The 16443-nt window shown below is 38.6% G+C and overlaps 1 protein-coding gene across 4 annotated transcripts in view; it reads right to left on the reverse strand.

The window, feature by feature from the left end:
* Positions 1-13312: 13312 nt before the first annotated feature.
* LOC124616130 (E3 SUMO-protein ligase PIAS3) overlaps positions 13313-16443 on the reverse strand; it is a 267104-nt gene continuing 263973 nt past the window's right edge. For 3 of the 4 annotated variants that reach the window (XM_047144400.1, XM_047144398.1, XM_047144401.1), the window contains one exon: positions 13313-14845. In XM_047144400.1, the coding sequence (XP_047000356.1) occupies positions 14514-14845 (332 nt within the window). In that variant the 3' untranslated portion in view covers positions 13313-14513. The remainder of the gene's footprint in view (positions 14846-16443) is intronic. The other variant, XM_047144399.1, reaches the window with a different exon arrangement.

The following is a 16443-nucleotide window of genomic DNA, read 5'->3' on the forward strand; positions in this document are numbered from 1 at the left end:
AATGGGATAATAATAATTATTAAAATGTGGCAATTTTATTTAAGCATTGATTTTACTCTTTTGATTGTTGCGAGTCAGCGATAGTGCAATGCTGCTCGCTTTGGAAAATACACATTTTATAAGAATTATTTGGTCCAGGAAACACTTTTGCGATTTACACGGTATTCGCGTAATTGTACTGATTAAAAGTTATCATTTCCGAAAGACACAGGTTCGATTAAAGCTGTGTGCACTTTTGCGCGTATAATGAAAATATTCATAACACGTCGCGTAACAAAAAGAAACATGCGAATCACAACCGTGATCAAACGAAGAAAATATATGATAACATAAATGTTCTTCACTGTTATTCAGAACAGGCTCAGATTAGACCTTGCAATTTTTAGTTATAGGAAATGACAAGACGTTACACTTGGGAGATATTTGTTTTGAATAAATTGTATTTATCTTCTCTCTCTCTCCTTTTCACAGCCTTTATACCTTCACATCGATTAAGGGACTTCTCCTTCCCTACCGACCAGTACGCGAACAAAATTCAGACTCAACAAAATGTCTTACATCGAATTATTACATGCTTAACCCTTAACAATCATATATAGTTTCATAGTACAAACAATGATAATGTCTTCCGTGCACTAGAAAGTCTTTGATACACTGAGCACAAAAATGAAAATAATAAAATTATAATTACATTTTTAATATCATGAATACTTCTTTAAATCATGAAAATAAGGTTTGACATCGTCGTAATATTAATTTTCATCGTTGTAGCACTACATTGCCCCCTTTGGATGTAAGGTTTGACTGGACATCCAAGCAGGCTTATTTTCCTTGTCTGTTATGTTTAAAGTTCACTGTGTTCTTTCACTTGGAAGCATGTGCTTTGTTTACTTTTGAGTCTCAGGGATTTTGAGTTACGCTCCCCCATTCGGGCAAAGGCCAATGGGAAAAACCCCGGAAAAAGACCACGGCGGAGCGAGCACATCTTCCATACCCTCTTTTTTTATTTTCCACATTTGAATATTCACTTCATATGATATTTAATAATGGTACAATTTCGTGACAGTGCTGCTGGTGACGACGGCTGGCGACTTGGTGTACTGCAATACCGATGTCTTGCCCCATCAGGTAAGTCTGCGATGGACTGCGATGACGTGGCAGGGTGCGGCAAGGGATGACGGATGTCGTCGCTGCAGTATACGGCCCTCACCGACATGTGTGCTCAGCATCCCAGCGTACAGTCACGTGAAATTCAAACAGCAGTATCAGTTCCTTAAATTAACATTTAAATTGCATCATCATATTTCACGCACTCTTTCACTCAACGAGAAGAAATCTTTTTGTGAGGTGTTCGACTGTTTGTGAGTTTCTTTATAATGATGCAAGTCCATTCGTCCTTCTGACGTAACTATCTGCAATTAAAGGTTCATGTAATTCCGTTCCAACATTGATTCAGTTCTGCAACGGGTTTAATGATATAGTCAGTAGCAGTTCCCAACACTGTTACGACTCACCACTGTTGCTGACTGATCGATAAAAACACTTGCTCTTGAGTTTTAGTTTGCCTGGAATGTTATGTCCACGCATGTGGTCCCAATAACACTCTGAATGCTTGGCATTACTAAACACTCGTAGCACAAAATTTGAAAACGAAATCATGGTAACACAACGCACTCATTGAGCGTCCACTTTTGTGTTAAATTCCACTCTTTCACCAGTGGAATAAAGTTCGTACGCGTAGAGGATAATGTTCACAGGAAGTCTTTGTTCATAGGCCATCTGTGACATGTTCACTCCACCACGTAGTCACTTGATCACAGTTATCAAGTCTGACAAGGTAAAGTCCTTGTGCTACCCATAAGAATGTCTTTACACAGTCTAGTTACATAATGATAAATAACTGAATGATTGTACATATCAAATGAAGTACATAATTGTAGTCATTTACAATATAAAAGCAAATCCTAAGTCATATATTTTCTCAAAAAGGTGCTCCTGGACTTACAAAGAATTGTGCAGTGATAAGCACAAGTCTGTATATGTTTGTTTGTGTAATGATCTGTTCAGTCATGGACATCATCTTGTTCGACCTGATTTATAGCCCATGAAAGTCCGAGCACTAACTTACGGTGGAAAATTTGTTAAACCTATAAGTAACTTGCGTAAACTTTACATGTTGTAAGTGTATCCTTTACACAGTCTGGAAGAAAAAAAAAAAAAAAAAAAAAAACCTCCTGCTCGCCCTAGTGAGTTCAAAATAGTTAACAATCAACAAAATGAAACATTTATTTTCTAAAGTCACTATATCCTACTGTTGTGTGAAATATGCAGTTCTGTTCACTGTTCGTAGTTTCACACGCATAAGTTCCTGAAAATTTACTAAATCTCAACAACTTTGTATTATGTTTGATTAAGTGTCTTAGTGTGGAATCATCTAAAAGCAATTCTTCTTCTCCTTGCTCCAGCTCGGCGTCCTCTTCTCCGTCGAACTGGAGCTGAAATTTTTTTACAACTAATTGGTATTCTGAGAGTCTCTTCCTCCAAGCAGTACTGATGCTTCCAATGTTGTATGTTCCTATTCTCCCACACGCCACATCGCAGTGTGTCCATGAAATACTTATACACTAGTCCATTAATTAATAATTGTCACTTAGCCTACTCGCACAGTACTTGAGTCTTTGATGTTTGACTTCACCTTATTACGACACACGTAAAAGGTCATCTACTGTACTTAAGATACATATCTTTTCAAGTCTTTGTGATTGTATAGTCCTTTCTGTCTATTTGAGTTGGGATACACCAAGAAATAACTATTTTTATGTGGTGTACCTAAGGTCACAAATGGTCCTGAATATAACGGAAACCACTTCTTTATTTTTCTCTTTAATAATGACGACTTCGGATAATTCCTTACTGACACCATATCTCCCACGTTAAATTGTTGAGTATTCTGTAGTCTCCGGTTGTGTGATTCTTGCCATTTCTGTGCATTCTCGTATAGTGTGACCAATGCTTGTCTAACTTTGTCCTCCCAGTCTTCCGGTTCGGTATTTAGTTTTGGAAGTGGGTTGACCCAACTATTGTCCTCTTTTGTTTTTAATGTGAGTTCTGCTGGAGTAAAACCTGTCGATAAATGTGGTATGTAGTTTAAAAATTGGTTTTATATTATGTTTCTCTAAGAATTTCTTCCAGGTAACACTCGTAAAATTTGAGGCATTGTCAGAGAGCAATGTTTCTGGCGTTCCGAAATGAGGTATGTAATCATTTTCCAATCGGTTTATTATCGTACACTCATAAGCATGGTCTGCCTCATGCAATAATGGAGGTGATAAAACCTATTTTCAGATACTTAGCAGCACCTGAACTGTTGAAAAAGTGTATTCACGGAAAAACTCAAAACCCCAATGAAAGTGTAACTAGTGTTATATGGTCGAGAATACCCAAGACTGTATTTGTTGGAATAGAAACACTTCACTTTGGTGTGTATGATGCTGTTGCGACTTTCAACGATGGCAACATTGTAAGGTGCAAGGTATTTAGAAATATGGGAATGAAGATAGGTTCTAACATGGTACGAGCGATGCTTGCTTTAGACAAGGAACGCCTTCGGGCTGCAGACAGGGCTGTAAAGAGTCTAGAAATACAAGCAAGAGTAAACAGGAGGAGGAACAAGAGGAAGCTGGAGGAGGAGCTTGCAGAGGATGAAGATAATCCATCCTATGGACCTGGAATGCACTAAAAAGTTAATCCAATCTTTGTTGCTCGATTCCCAAAACTTTTATTTTCTCATACTAATTACATATTTTCTAAGGATCTTCCAAACATATTTGTTTTAAACTTTCAGTAAATTTTACACAGTACCTTCTGCATAATTTAACACAGCCTTTTTCCAAAAAACTGTATATTTTTGAATATATAAATAAAAAATTGCAAAAAAATGTTGTGAATTTTCATTACAATTGAAAAAAAAAATCATCTTTAATAACTGAACTAAAATTTTGTAAAATCCCTGTGTTAAGTTGTAGCCCATATTCCAATAAATAATCTGTAAAAAGTTCAACTTCCTACCTCAAATACTTTGTGAGGAAAGATGTAATTTATAAGCGTTATTTTAACATTGCAAGTATAGGGCGTTCCGGAGCCCCTTAAACTAACATTAATTTACGAAAAGTGAAGTGCAATATAATGAACTATGGATTCGATCGAAGCTTACCAATACAGGGACAGAATGTTAATACCTGCTACGACGGTGAAACTCTTATATTGTCTCTCTGGTAATGACAAAAGTAAAACTACAGATTTGTCGCTCCCCCTCAATTTATATTCTATTACTCAATATTTTTTGTTAGATAACAACAATCTGGTATGCTTCAGTCCCTTTTTATATATTTTACTATTTTTAATAGTACTGGAAACGCAGGCTTTCAGTTTACTAAAACACATTTTGTGCATCCCAGTCGGCAATAGTGTGTACCATCTTTTTCATGCAGGTATTAAGCAGCAACCGTACGTCTAGTTAGTTGAGACATTACTACACATAATGATACAGAAGCCCGGTTTAATGAACTCACATTCAAAAATTTTAAGAAGAATTTAAATACCTTAATCAGATCTGGAAGGGACTGCAGAAGCTCTCCACCTGTGTGCTGCTACTGTTTGGCCCTCTGTGCCTTTGCAGATGTGTTGAAGTGCCTTATCCGGATGAAGGTTCTGGATTTAGCGTACACTGTGATGACCTCTTGAGGAATAGTTGGAAACTTCCCAATTAAAAGTCTCGTCAGGTTGCTGATCACATTGCCGTCGACTGCTGCCATGAAAATTTAAAAAAAGCACCTCTAATTGCTTGACAACATCAAACCACTCATCTGAAGGGATGATTAAGCCATCACGAGACAGTTTCTCAATCCACCCAGAACTTGCATGGTCTTTCGACACTTTGTGTGTCTTACCACTAGGATGACCAAGTGATTTGTCAATGGAGACGCACCTGGAGGCAATATATCCAGCGATGTAGCGGAGACCTTATAGAGAACACTCTGAATCTTCTATCAAAGGTGGAACAATTAAGTCATGTAGTGTAATGTCCCTCATTTGTTGATCACCTTCTATCATTGACAACGCTTCCTCAATGCCCGGCACAAGTCCTGTAAACAGGTTGGAAGTCAAATAATTTGTATCAGTTTCCGCTGAGACTGGACAAGAACTTCGTAACTGAATGTCAGCAATACTTTTGTACATAACTAAAATACGCAAACGGCTTTTAAATTCCACTGGTAAGGGAAGATCATAGGCTCTGCCAATTGCTCTTATCTGGGAAAATAAGTTTTCAAGGCAGTCTTGGTTGAACCTCGAGGTCAATACATACTTCAAACCGTAGCCATGTTTTAAATCCGAAAAACAACCCAGCAGTGACCGAATCGAGGTGAGTAATCCCTTTTGGAAAGGAAGTAAAGTTTTATGATTTCCCACTCTCATTTTTTCACAGACGGAGTAGAATCTGCGAAGAACTTCCTCCTGCGTCTCCTTACACAATCCAAAAGCACTTGAAATTGGTCGTTTGCCGACAGGTACCCTCGAATTCATAACATCAAAAGTGTCGTTCTCCAATTTGAAGAATTCTGCCGTGTCTTTTTCTTCAGGCATTACAAAAGAAATTGCTTCTGATACAGTGTTGGAAAAGAGTTGGCAAGCAAGATGAACGTGCTGTCGATCTCTTCCACAAACTGTCAGATGATGAGCAGTAAGCTTAGGGCACAGTTTCAGTTCTCCATTATCTTTCGACAATAGCTGCTCGATTACGCGCTTTGTTATCGTTCTTCCGTCACTTAATGAGAAACCATCATCTAAAAGGTGGTTTCTGAGAAGTTTCACCATATGTGGTACATCAGCAAATACCCAAACACGTTTCGTTTCATCATCTGGGTTGGTGAAGCACGTGTTTGTGTAGTCGATGTGGAATTCCTTCCACACTTTCCCATTTTTACCCCCCCAAATCAGAAACTATACCAACTACGACAAATCCCACTTTCTGCGTCTCTCTGACGATACTGATCAGTGAATCCCGATTCATCGTAGTATCAAAGTTATAATATACGGGCTGCTTCCAGGTTCCAGACAAACCACGTGCCATAACAACCTGGCCATGTGGCCCGTATATGGTGTAAAGTTTCTTGGTCGTAGCATATGCGACTGTCTACATTCATTTCGTCAAAGCTTAACACACACAGCTTCTCTGCTTAAGTTTGTTGCTTGCTTATTCATTAAGTACAAAACATCAGTCAAAATTCCGGGAACACAACGAAAAGAATTGGATATCCATCGTTTTAACGTAGAAAATCCAGGTAATGGTACTCCCATTACATTTCTTAAACAAATATAAGTTTTTCTGGACAGAGAGCGCAGAAGCAAGGCTTTGCTTATATCTTCCTGGGTCCAATGGGTGCTCTTCTTTGATTTCAGAAGACATTCAATTTGTGCGCGTTCGTAAACACTTTTTTTAAAACTTGGTGCACTTTAATTGTCACTTTAGTACTTGGTTGATACTGAAGGCTTTGGCATAGCTTTCTCTGTCTGATTACTGCTTGAGCCAGTAATTTGTATCTCGTTCTCAGCGTGTTGTTTGCAGCTATCAAACGCTTATTTTTTTCTGTCTGTAGCAATAATTTCTTATGAAGCCTCATTTCATCCTCGATGCGACCTTTTTCAGTTTCTGTGCTTTGATCCACTTTTTTTCTTCGGTAACAGTGAAGCTAGTCTGTTAAGTGCACGTTTACGTGTTTCACGATCTTTCCTTGTCATTTCTTTCTTGGACAGAAGACGAAGCAGCAGCAGCTGCAGATGTGGCTTTAATGAGGTGCAATGAAGGAACTGCAGTCCGCTGTAAGATCTTCTTTGGCGGAAGTTTCATTAATTCAGCTTGGGGATCCCGTAAATAATCGTCTTCTTTAACATGTACGCTACAGATAGTAGCATTTTTAATGTTGATACTAATCACTTCTTCTACAGAGCTGAACCCACCGAGCACACGTTTCAGGATCTTTCGGAAACCTATGATAGGAAATACTACTCCATTTAGTCTTCTGATTATAATTTTCAAACACAGCCACGGCACAATTCGGCATTGTTAAAGTGTCGCAGAAAGAATACACTCGATTCAACACGATAACAAACAGCAACAACACAAACCTTACCTGCTTCAACACAAGAAAGCGCGCGCGAACTGAGCGGAGTTTATCGACGCTGACGTCATGCGCAGTACGGCGAAAAATCTCTGTTCTGCGCACGCATTATGACCCCCCTCCCCTGGTGGTAAATGGCCTTCCTTGTTGGTGGCTTCTTACCGTACTTGATTCTAAGCATCCACTGAACAGCCCTACCACACTTGGTTTTGTAAAACTCCATCACACAGCTCGCTCCGCACCTAAACTTGCCATGTTTGCGGCTTGTGTTGACTATCGGCAAATTACGAAACTATGCTGTGGCGGTGTACATGGAAAAAAAACACATTCAGGGTTTCTCTTCAAAATAACATATGTATGATATCTGTACAATGTTTGGTTCTTGTGCAATAAATATGAAAGTGTTCCTGGACTTTATATACATCTTGTATTTTGGAAAATGTTTTCATAAACCTATACCACTTCTAATTTGAGATTCCTCTACTACATCATTTAATACCCCTGTAATACTGACAGTTGTTTTCAAAGTACTTGTTGGTTATTTTCTAATACATCCCACAATGTCTAAATTTCCTTCTGATGATCTAAGTTATCACCCATAGAATTAGTTGTAGCAGTATTGGAATCAACCTTCTCTAGTATTCATTCAAATAACTCTTGTAGTCACTCCTCCAAACTAGTCAAAGCATATGGGGCATCAAAATCTCTATTTTGTTGTAGAACCTCTGCTCAGACGTGTATATCTGAAATTTGACTATGTATACTTTTAAATTCCTGGGTGAATACTTCCTCTATATGTTTAATCTTATCATTTACCTCTTTAAACTGTTCCCGAACCTCCCTCCTGACAAGCTGCTCAACTTGTAGCCCATAAATTTGATAATGTCTTACACATTTTATCTACTGTCACAGCCGCCAAAATGGACTGGAACCTTGTGGTTGGTTATGGTGCGACACACACTGTGTACGATCTGTCACCCTGAAGCATATGTGTCAACTTCACCTCTTGTTTTCGTGTTCCTGCTTCGCAGAGCCATGAGGTGAGACTTCTCAGTGGGGCAGGTGCTTTAAGTATAGTGTTCATGGCTATAGTTACGGGTTGTAACTCAGTCAACAACTTCACTAGTGATCTGTCACCCTGATGCTCCTCCTGATATCTGTTACCTTGATTATTTTCTTAAAGTCACTCTCTCAAATTTTCCTGATGCTGTGAAATTGCTATGCAGTGCCACTCCTTGTACCGTGGGGCATACTTCTCCTTCTGCAGAGGGTCGTGGGTTGCAGCGGAGCTCACATCTGTGCCAACTCACTACAAAATGACATAGCTGCCTTTTATCTTTTAACTTCTTTCAACTGTCTCTGGGATTCTCATTGCAGGTAGTGCCTCTTGTTCTCTGCCTTCCAAAACACTGCCAGGCAGAAATACCAAATCATAAGCGGCCCATTCACAGCAGGTGGATGCGCCCAATCGCTGTCGCGTGTTGTTGACATTCTATGGTTGCGCTGGTTGCTCCGACTCTGTACACTGACCAAACTAGTGCATGCACAGTAGATAGTTCCTACAAGGTAGCTACCTAAATGATGTTTTTTCATGAATGGTCTTCATCTGATAGCAAGGACGAGGCGCAACAACTGTTACACCAGAACTTCAATCTGTGCAAGATACTAAATGATATAAATCAGTTTTTGATAATTCTTCTGCGTTACAACAAAATCTCAACCTTGACTGCAATTTGCGGTGAACAGATCTGACATAACGAATAGTTCTCAGTAAGTCACGACAGGTGTGTGCAATGCTTGCACATATCACTTAATCAGAAGTGACAGTTCTCAACTCTGATCTTTACCTGTTCTGTTGTTTTCATTCTTGCAAGCCTCCTTTTCTCCGAGACTTCCAAGGCACCATCAAGCTGTGATGCCAAAGCTTAAGCGAGCCTTCACAGCAGGTAGAGACACGCTGTCACCGTGGTGCCTTGATAATATCTGGAACCAGCAGCTTTTGCATCCCACCTGTACATTTGTTAAACCAAAGCATGCACAGTGGAATGTTTCGCACTTAAAACTACCCAAACTATGTTTCCAGTTAACATTAATATCTTCTGCCAGCTTAAGACGATAAAGTTGAAACACGATGATCCGAAGAATCACACACGAAGTGAAATTTCTGCTGTCATTATGAGGAATACGCACATTATATAGGTTGTACGGAGCCATGAGAGAGAGCATTCTTGAGTTATCAGAAACTTCAGGTGAAATCTTTCTCTACACACAATATCACAAGCTGCAATTAAATCAAAAATATGGAGGACATTTTTTAGCTTTCTTGAAAACCTGGTTCAATAAATGCTGAGAGACCGATGACTTGATCTGTACAACTACGACCTGTTCGAAAACCAGCTTGTTCAGCAGGGATGTTTTCCATAGTTTTGCTCTAAATTCCACGTAGAATCAGTGTTTCCAACAGGTTATAGCAAGAATTACGGAGAGCTATAGGACAAAAAATTTCTGCATTATCTGTTGGTTTTCCATATTTAGGGATCCCTTTAGTCTTTTGGAACGCACCTTGTCTCCATAATGCTGTTGAAGAACACTGCCAGCCACTGTTTAGCACGAGGACCATTATTTAATAAAAATTTGTTATGCACTCCATCATGCCCACAGACTTTCCCAGCTTCTATACTTACATGGTGCTGGCTATTTCTGCATTTCCAATGTTTCATTAACTCAGCAAACTATAAGCATTTGAAATAACACATCAATATTTTATATGTTGAACCCACCAAAGGGGGCACACTACTGCTGTTAACATGCTCATTAAATATGAATAAACTGTATACGAAAGTAAAAAATTGAATCTCCACCACACCTTTTTATGCACAACTTCATCACGTTCTCATCCTTCCTGTAATCTTAATGTCTTCATGTTCATTAAATTGTTGGTGCTAACATCACCATTACGACCTTCGATTTTATAACAACATTCTGCTTTCTTTGGATGTTCATTAAATCTGGTAGAGTGCAAGTTTATTACTGGATGGAATTTCCTGTTTCAAGAAACAGGTTTCTACATAATAAACATTTCTATGATGCCTGTAACCCACTAATGAAATGTTTATTGAATGTGTTCTGTACTCTGTAACCAAGCTTGCTCACTAACGTATTTGCTGAATTTTACATCCCTTCCATGTCTTTCACAATAAGGTTTGACTCATCTGCAGACAGAAAAAAATAAATTAGAACAGAATAAAATGTGATATTCAATCGCTCATATTTCAGTTACACAGTGTTCTCTAAGGTTTTTGAGAAGGTAGTGTAAAAGACAGGTAATAAGTTGTAGAGCATGTAATATTTTGTCAGAATTACATTTTGGATTCAAGAAAAGAACACCAACAGAAGTGCATGAGGCACTTGCTGTTAAAGATAGTTCAGTATATTTTTTGTTTTTATTATTAAGAAAAGCATTTGCCATGCTATACTTTTGCTTAAGTGGGGGTGTTATGGAACTGGAGGAACTGCCCTAGGGTTCATTTCCTTCCAGCAAATAGGAAGCAGGAGTTTGTCGTGTCGACAAAAAAGCAGGGAACAAATATGAATCTGACCCAAGTGCTGTAAAGTGAAGGGTACCACAGGGTCTGTTTGAGGTCATCTGTTTCCTTAAAACATGTGCCACTAAATATCACATATGATTTATTTTATTTTTTTCTGTTTGCAGTTGAGTCAAACCTTATGTGAAAGACATGGAAAGGGTGTAAGATTCAGCAAATAAAGGTCCTGAGTTCAAGTCTCGGCCCGGCACAGTTTTAATCTTCCAGGGAGTTTGATTCAGCAAATAAGTTAGGGGGTAAGCTTGTTGGTTACAGAATACAGAACACATTCAATAAACATTTCTTTAATGGGTTACAAATATCAGAGAAATACTTATTCAGCAGAAACTTGTTTTTTGAAAGTACGACATTCCATCAGGTAATAAAATCTAGCAAACATCCAAAGAATGCAGAATGCTGTTATAAACTTTACGGTTGTAATGATGATGTTGGCACCAAAAATTTAATGAGCATGAAAACACTAAGATTATAGGAAGGATGAAGACAGGAAGAAGTTTAACATTTCAATTGCATCAGGTCACGAACTTCTGACACAGTGTCTTGGGAATGCATTATTGCTGCCAAGTTTGTACCACAGCTCATGAGTCAAGGCCTGAAAGACCTTTGCCTCGCAATCTGTGAACAGTTTTGGATCACGCAAATGAGAATGAGACATTCCTTAAGAGTGTCGTAACTAGTGATGAGACATGGGTCTACAGTTATCACATTGAGACCAAGGTTCAATCTCCACAGTGGCTCTGGAAAGGTTCTCAAAGACCATGCTGATAGTTTTCTCTGACTTTGAAGGAGTAGTTCATCATGAATTTGTGCCACAGAGACAAACTGTTAATTGATAGTACTACTGGGACATGTTGCGACTGCAAGAAAATGTGAGAAGGAAAATGGCTTGAAACATGGCAAGACAATTCATGACTCTTGCATCACGATAACGCACCCGCACATTCATCCCTGTTGGTGCGTGACTATTGCACAAAAAACGAAAATGCTGTACTGCCTCATCCCCCATACTCTCCAGACCTGGCTCCTACAGACCTTTTATTTATTAACAAAGTTGAAAATCCCATTGAAAGGACGAGTATTTGCAATGATTGACTAGATAAAAGAAAATTCGCAGATGGCGCTTCAAGCGATCCAGCAAGAGGCATACCAAGACTGCTTCCAGAAGTAGAAAAGGCGTTGGGAGTGGTATATCAATTGAGATTATTTTGAAGGAGACCACGCACAACATGTAAAAGATAAGCGTACAAAAATTTTGTAGACAAAGTTATGGAATTTTTTGAACAGACTTTGTACACAATATACATCTATGATGATGATGGCAGAAAACTTAGAGATGGAAGAATGGTGAGCTTGCAGAGATGGGCCTGGCTAAAGTGCAAAATACATCAACACCTTCAAAACAATATTAAACATAGATTAATGATGCATCAAAGCTAGCTTTTGACCTGTTAACACATCCTCTACCTGCCATCCTGACAGCTTATCCTAATACTTAGACCATCAAATGTCTCTCCAAACACACAGCACCTTCTGTCGGTGCAATGTGTACACCCTCCCCTGGCAGTAAAGACTGCATGCTTATTTTACTGGAACTCTAGTCTGTTCTCATTTAATCCTCAGACATCCGCACCTCTCACATTTACCATGGCCTTCCTGTACAAATAGAAAGATACAAGAATAGGGATTAGTGTGAAGATACAGCCACACTGTTGGTCCCCCTTAATTACAAACAGCAGAAAGTGACAATCACATGGAGGGTCATACAATTTTCTTAGGGTCAGCTACTACTTCTGGAATCCCACATGCGCAGTGCTCCACAGAAGCCACCCCCCCCCCCCCCCCCCCAACTCTGCTATGTAGAGCTCACTGGCATTTCAAGGTGCAGTCTTCAGACTAGCTACTACCTCTAAATCCCACTCACTACAAACAGTTTTAGAAAGAACTGTTTGATACAAATTTTTGTCTAAAATTTTTAAAATGGTTCTTGCAATTTAAATTTTATATTATTGCGACCGACACTCTCTCTCTCTCTCTCTCTCTATTGGTTCCACTTAAGACCCTGTAACTGTGATCTGCATATGGTCCCTTGCAACAAGAGGTTCCACTACAGTGAATGAATGCTGTGTCATAACATTGTGTATGCCACTCACTGTTAAGAGATGTTTTACATTGTGACAAGGGAGGATGGGGAGGTGGAGAGTGGTAAGCCCTGGGTTGTAGAAACCTTCTCTCCGTTTTAAATATATGATAGAACAAGATTACTGCTCATATTAAAAGATTTATTAGCTGCCACTATTTCTGTCAGTTTTTTGTGGGTGAGCAATGAAGACCATTGTCTGAAAGCTTAGGTGTGATTCCAGTCTTGTTTGCATGTGTTGACAGATCAAAAGCTTCCATTTATGCTACTGATGTTAAAAAAGAGCTCTTGGAAAATTGTCGTAATGTAGGCTTCAATCCTATGACAAATTTATTCTTTTATGAATGCCATTTTATAACATACAGATGGCCTTATATATAAATATGAACTCATTTCACATGTGCAGTCATAATTTAATTCACATTTTGGTCAACATCAATTATTATATATCCAATATCAAAGAAGAGAGATTACAAGTGGAAATAATAGTCACACTGAAAAGGACATCACATACAAGAGAAACTGTACAAGTGTGCAAGTACACAAACACACTGGTTTTCCAGCAACATTTTGCATTCATTAAACAGTCTTACAACTTTACACATTTCAACCTTATACATCACAACTCATTTAGACTTTATCACAAAGGTATCTCATTTCATCTGAAGACTGAGAACAAAATAATAACTGACTGGTGCTTTAAATACTTCTGGGTGTTTAATTGGTGAAACTTGGTTTGCATGAAATAACCATCCTACCTTCAGAATGATTTTTACAACAGAAAATGTCTCAACATCCTCCAAGGAACTTGCCATCAGTATCAACGTTAAAAGAAGGTATACACCAAATTATATTTACATGGTCTGAACACCACATATTAATAGCCTCTGTGCCATAGAATGAAAGGTTATTTGTAGGGAAGCACACCTGCTTCAAACTTCTTTATTAGGAATTAATGTACAGTGTATGTAACTCTATATATATCACAGTCCCAAATTTGTTCCTACTCCACTTGTAATACACAGGAGGGGAAAAAAAGATTTAATAACACATTGCTTAATTTAAAGATGTTTCAAAATATAGTAGGTACAAAAACATTAACCCCAAGTTCTGAAGTAAAAATAAGAAATTTAGCACTATGGATTTGAACTCACACACGAGTTCTTTATAAAAGATTTTTCTGGCAGTCTCTCATGAAAAATGTTTCTATAATGCACAGACCAAATTGTAAAACTGCAAGTGCAACTTTAATTACATTAATTACTTTTCTTTTTACAAATTTTAAATTACACCCTCTACTAATAAATAATATTTACACTGCAGTAAGCACAATGTCTGAATTCAAAATAACAAAGACTAATTAGAAATTAAAGAGAATAAAGGAAAAGAAAAAAAAATAATGGATTGCCTAGATCACAATGACATGTAAACATTACAAGTAATACTTTAAAGAGATGCTTTTCTGTAGTTCACTCCCAGCACAATGAACCACTTGTACAAAATAAAGAGTACCTCACTCCTGTTCTCAAAGGTGTATATACACGAACACACGTACACACATAAAGACAAAATATACACTTAATTCATTTCTTTTTAATATGGAGCAGAGAACATGGTTGTTGGTACACCAGGTTGTGGGCTACTTGATTCTGAATCTAATTCCAACATTGTTGGCATTCCTGCAATGAACAAAGAGCTTGGAAAAGATGGTGGAGCCATCCTCAATGGAGTAACAGGATTGGCAGCTGTACTTGTGGGTTGTCCCCCACTTAAACGGGGATCTGGAGTAGATGTCCGTGTGTCTGGTGGGGATGGACTATCCAAAGTGATAACACTTGGGCTCATGTAGCCAGAGCTGCTTACTGCGTTGAAGCTGCCAACTGGTGCTGAGCTGCTGTTCACAGTACTACTAACACAAGATGAATCTGTAACAATAAGATTAGACACTCAGTTTTGCTAAATATATTTGTACTGTTTCACAATCACAAAGAGAACTGGGAAACTTTATTCAGAATACATTAACCCATTAACTTTTTCACATCGACATTCTGGTATAAAATATGCTTGGTGTTCGAACCATATCAAATTCAGGTTAAAACTCAAGCTTTTTAATGTTATCACCATCTTGTCTGTCTATTGGCAGTGTGACATCACTTGGAGGGTGGGATCTGCATATGCAAATGCAAAAAAATCATTGTAGTGGTATGCCGCCGCCTCTCCCACCAAGCACTGACAGAGGTTGAAGGGGAATGGAGACTACCCTCGCCATAACGTAACCCCATAATGAGTCATTATTTTTGGATCTTTTAAGACACTCTGTTTTAAGAGCTCATCTGCAGGCTGCAGTAAGATTATAACCTCATCTGTTAAAAGTAGTTATTGCACATGCAAAAGCTATCACTTCTTTTATTACGGAATCCCAATACAGTGACACAAGGGAGAGGAAAGATGATGATATGCGTTTCCATACATCTGTGTTCAGTGCAGCACTCTGCTACAATGCAGATTGTCTCCTCTCTGTAATTTTTGCAACACTCATGTGGCACATTGTAGACAACCGGTACTCACAAATCCATGCAGTTTTTCACTGGACACATCGAATCCATCATTTTCTGCAGAAAGCACAATACTGGTCTAATATCATATTTTCATAATATGGGCACAATTTTGTTTAAGATCACTCTGATAGTGGAAGGAATTCTGCACATTCATCTTTTTCCATTGGCTGGATGGGTTTGTGTCTTCCATTCTGCAGAGCATTCTAGCAAGTTTGGGCACATATTACATAAATATGGTCTTAGTCCAGTATTCTGACATCTGGAGAAAATTAAGGATTTGCTGTGTTCTGTGAAAGACATCCTGGATTTAAGACTACTACATTTCTACACAGCGTCAAGTAGAGAAATCTGAGGAATCAGAGATAGCAGAACACAGTCTTATAGTAGAACACAAGATCAACTTTGAGATGATGAAGGTCCTTTCCCACACATCCAACTACAGGGGTTCAGTAATAAAAAAATCCGTAGAAATTCTCTTGTGTACTGACAATTTTAACAGAGATAGAGGAGTAATGTAAGTGGTGCACATGAAGACACCAAACAAACATCAACTGTTAAGAGAATAGATGATGAAGATTGGCTCCATTCCCCTTCTGTCCTCAATTGCAGCCCGGGCATGGGTGGGTGCATACAGCTGCATTGCCCATTTTTCTGCATTTGCATATCCAGATCCTGCCTTCCAGGTAATGTCACTCCACCAATGGACATCAGAATTCCAAGTGATTTAACACAACAAATGACGAGCTAAAATGCCAACATAAGAAGAAGCCTAACTCCGTCTAGGCAGACCATTAACTCCTGACGAATAATGTAATGATAATCTTTGAAAGCTCGAGTTTTAACTCCGACCTGACATGGTCTGAACACTAAGAAGATCTTATACGCAATTCTGGAACAGGTTACGTACTGTACAGCGTATATGTGCCTGTCAAAGGCAATCAACATTTTCATAACCAGATGTATCC

The sequence above is a fragment of the Schistocerca americana genome, chromosome 5 (assembly GCF_021461395.2).
Source record: "Schistocerca americana isolate TAMUIC-IGC-003095 chromosome 5, iqSchAmer2.1, whole genome shotgun sequence".
NCBI classification, from domain to species: domain Eukaryota; kingdom Metazoa; phylum Arthropoda; class Insecta; order Orthoptera; family Acrididae; genus Schistocerca; species Schistocerca americana.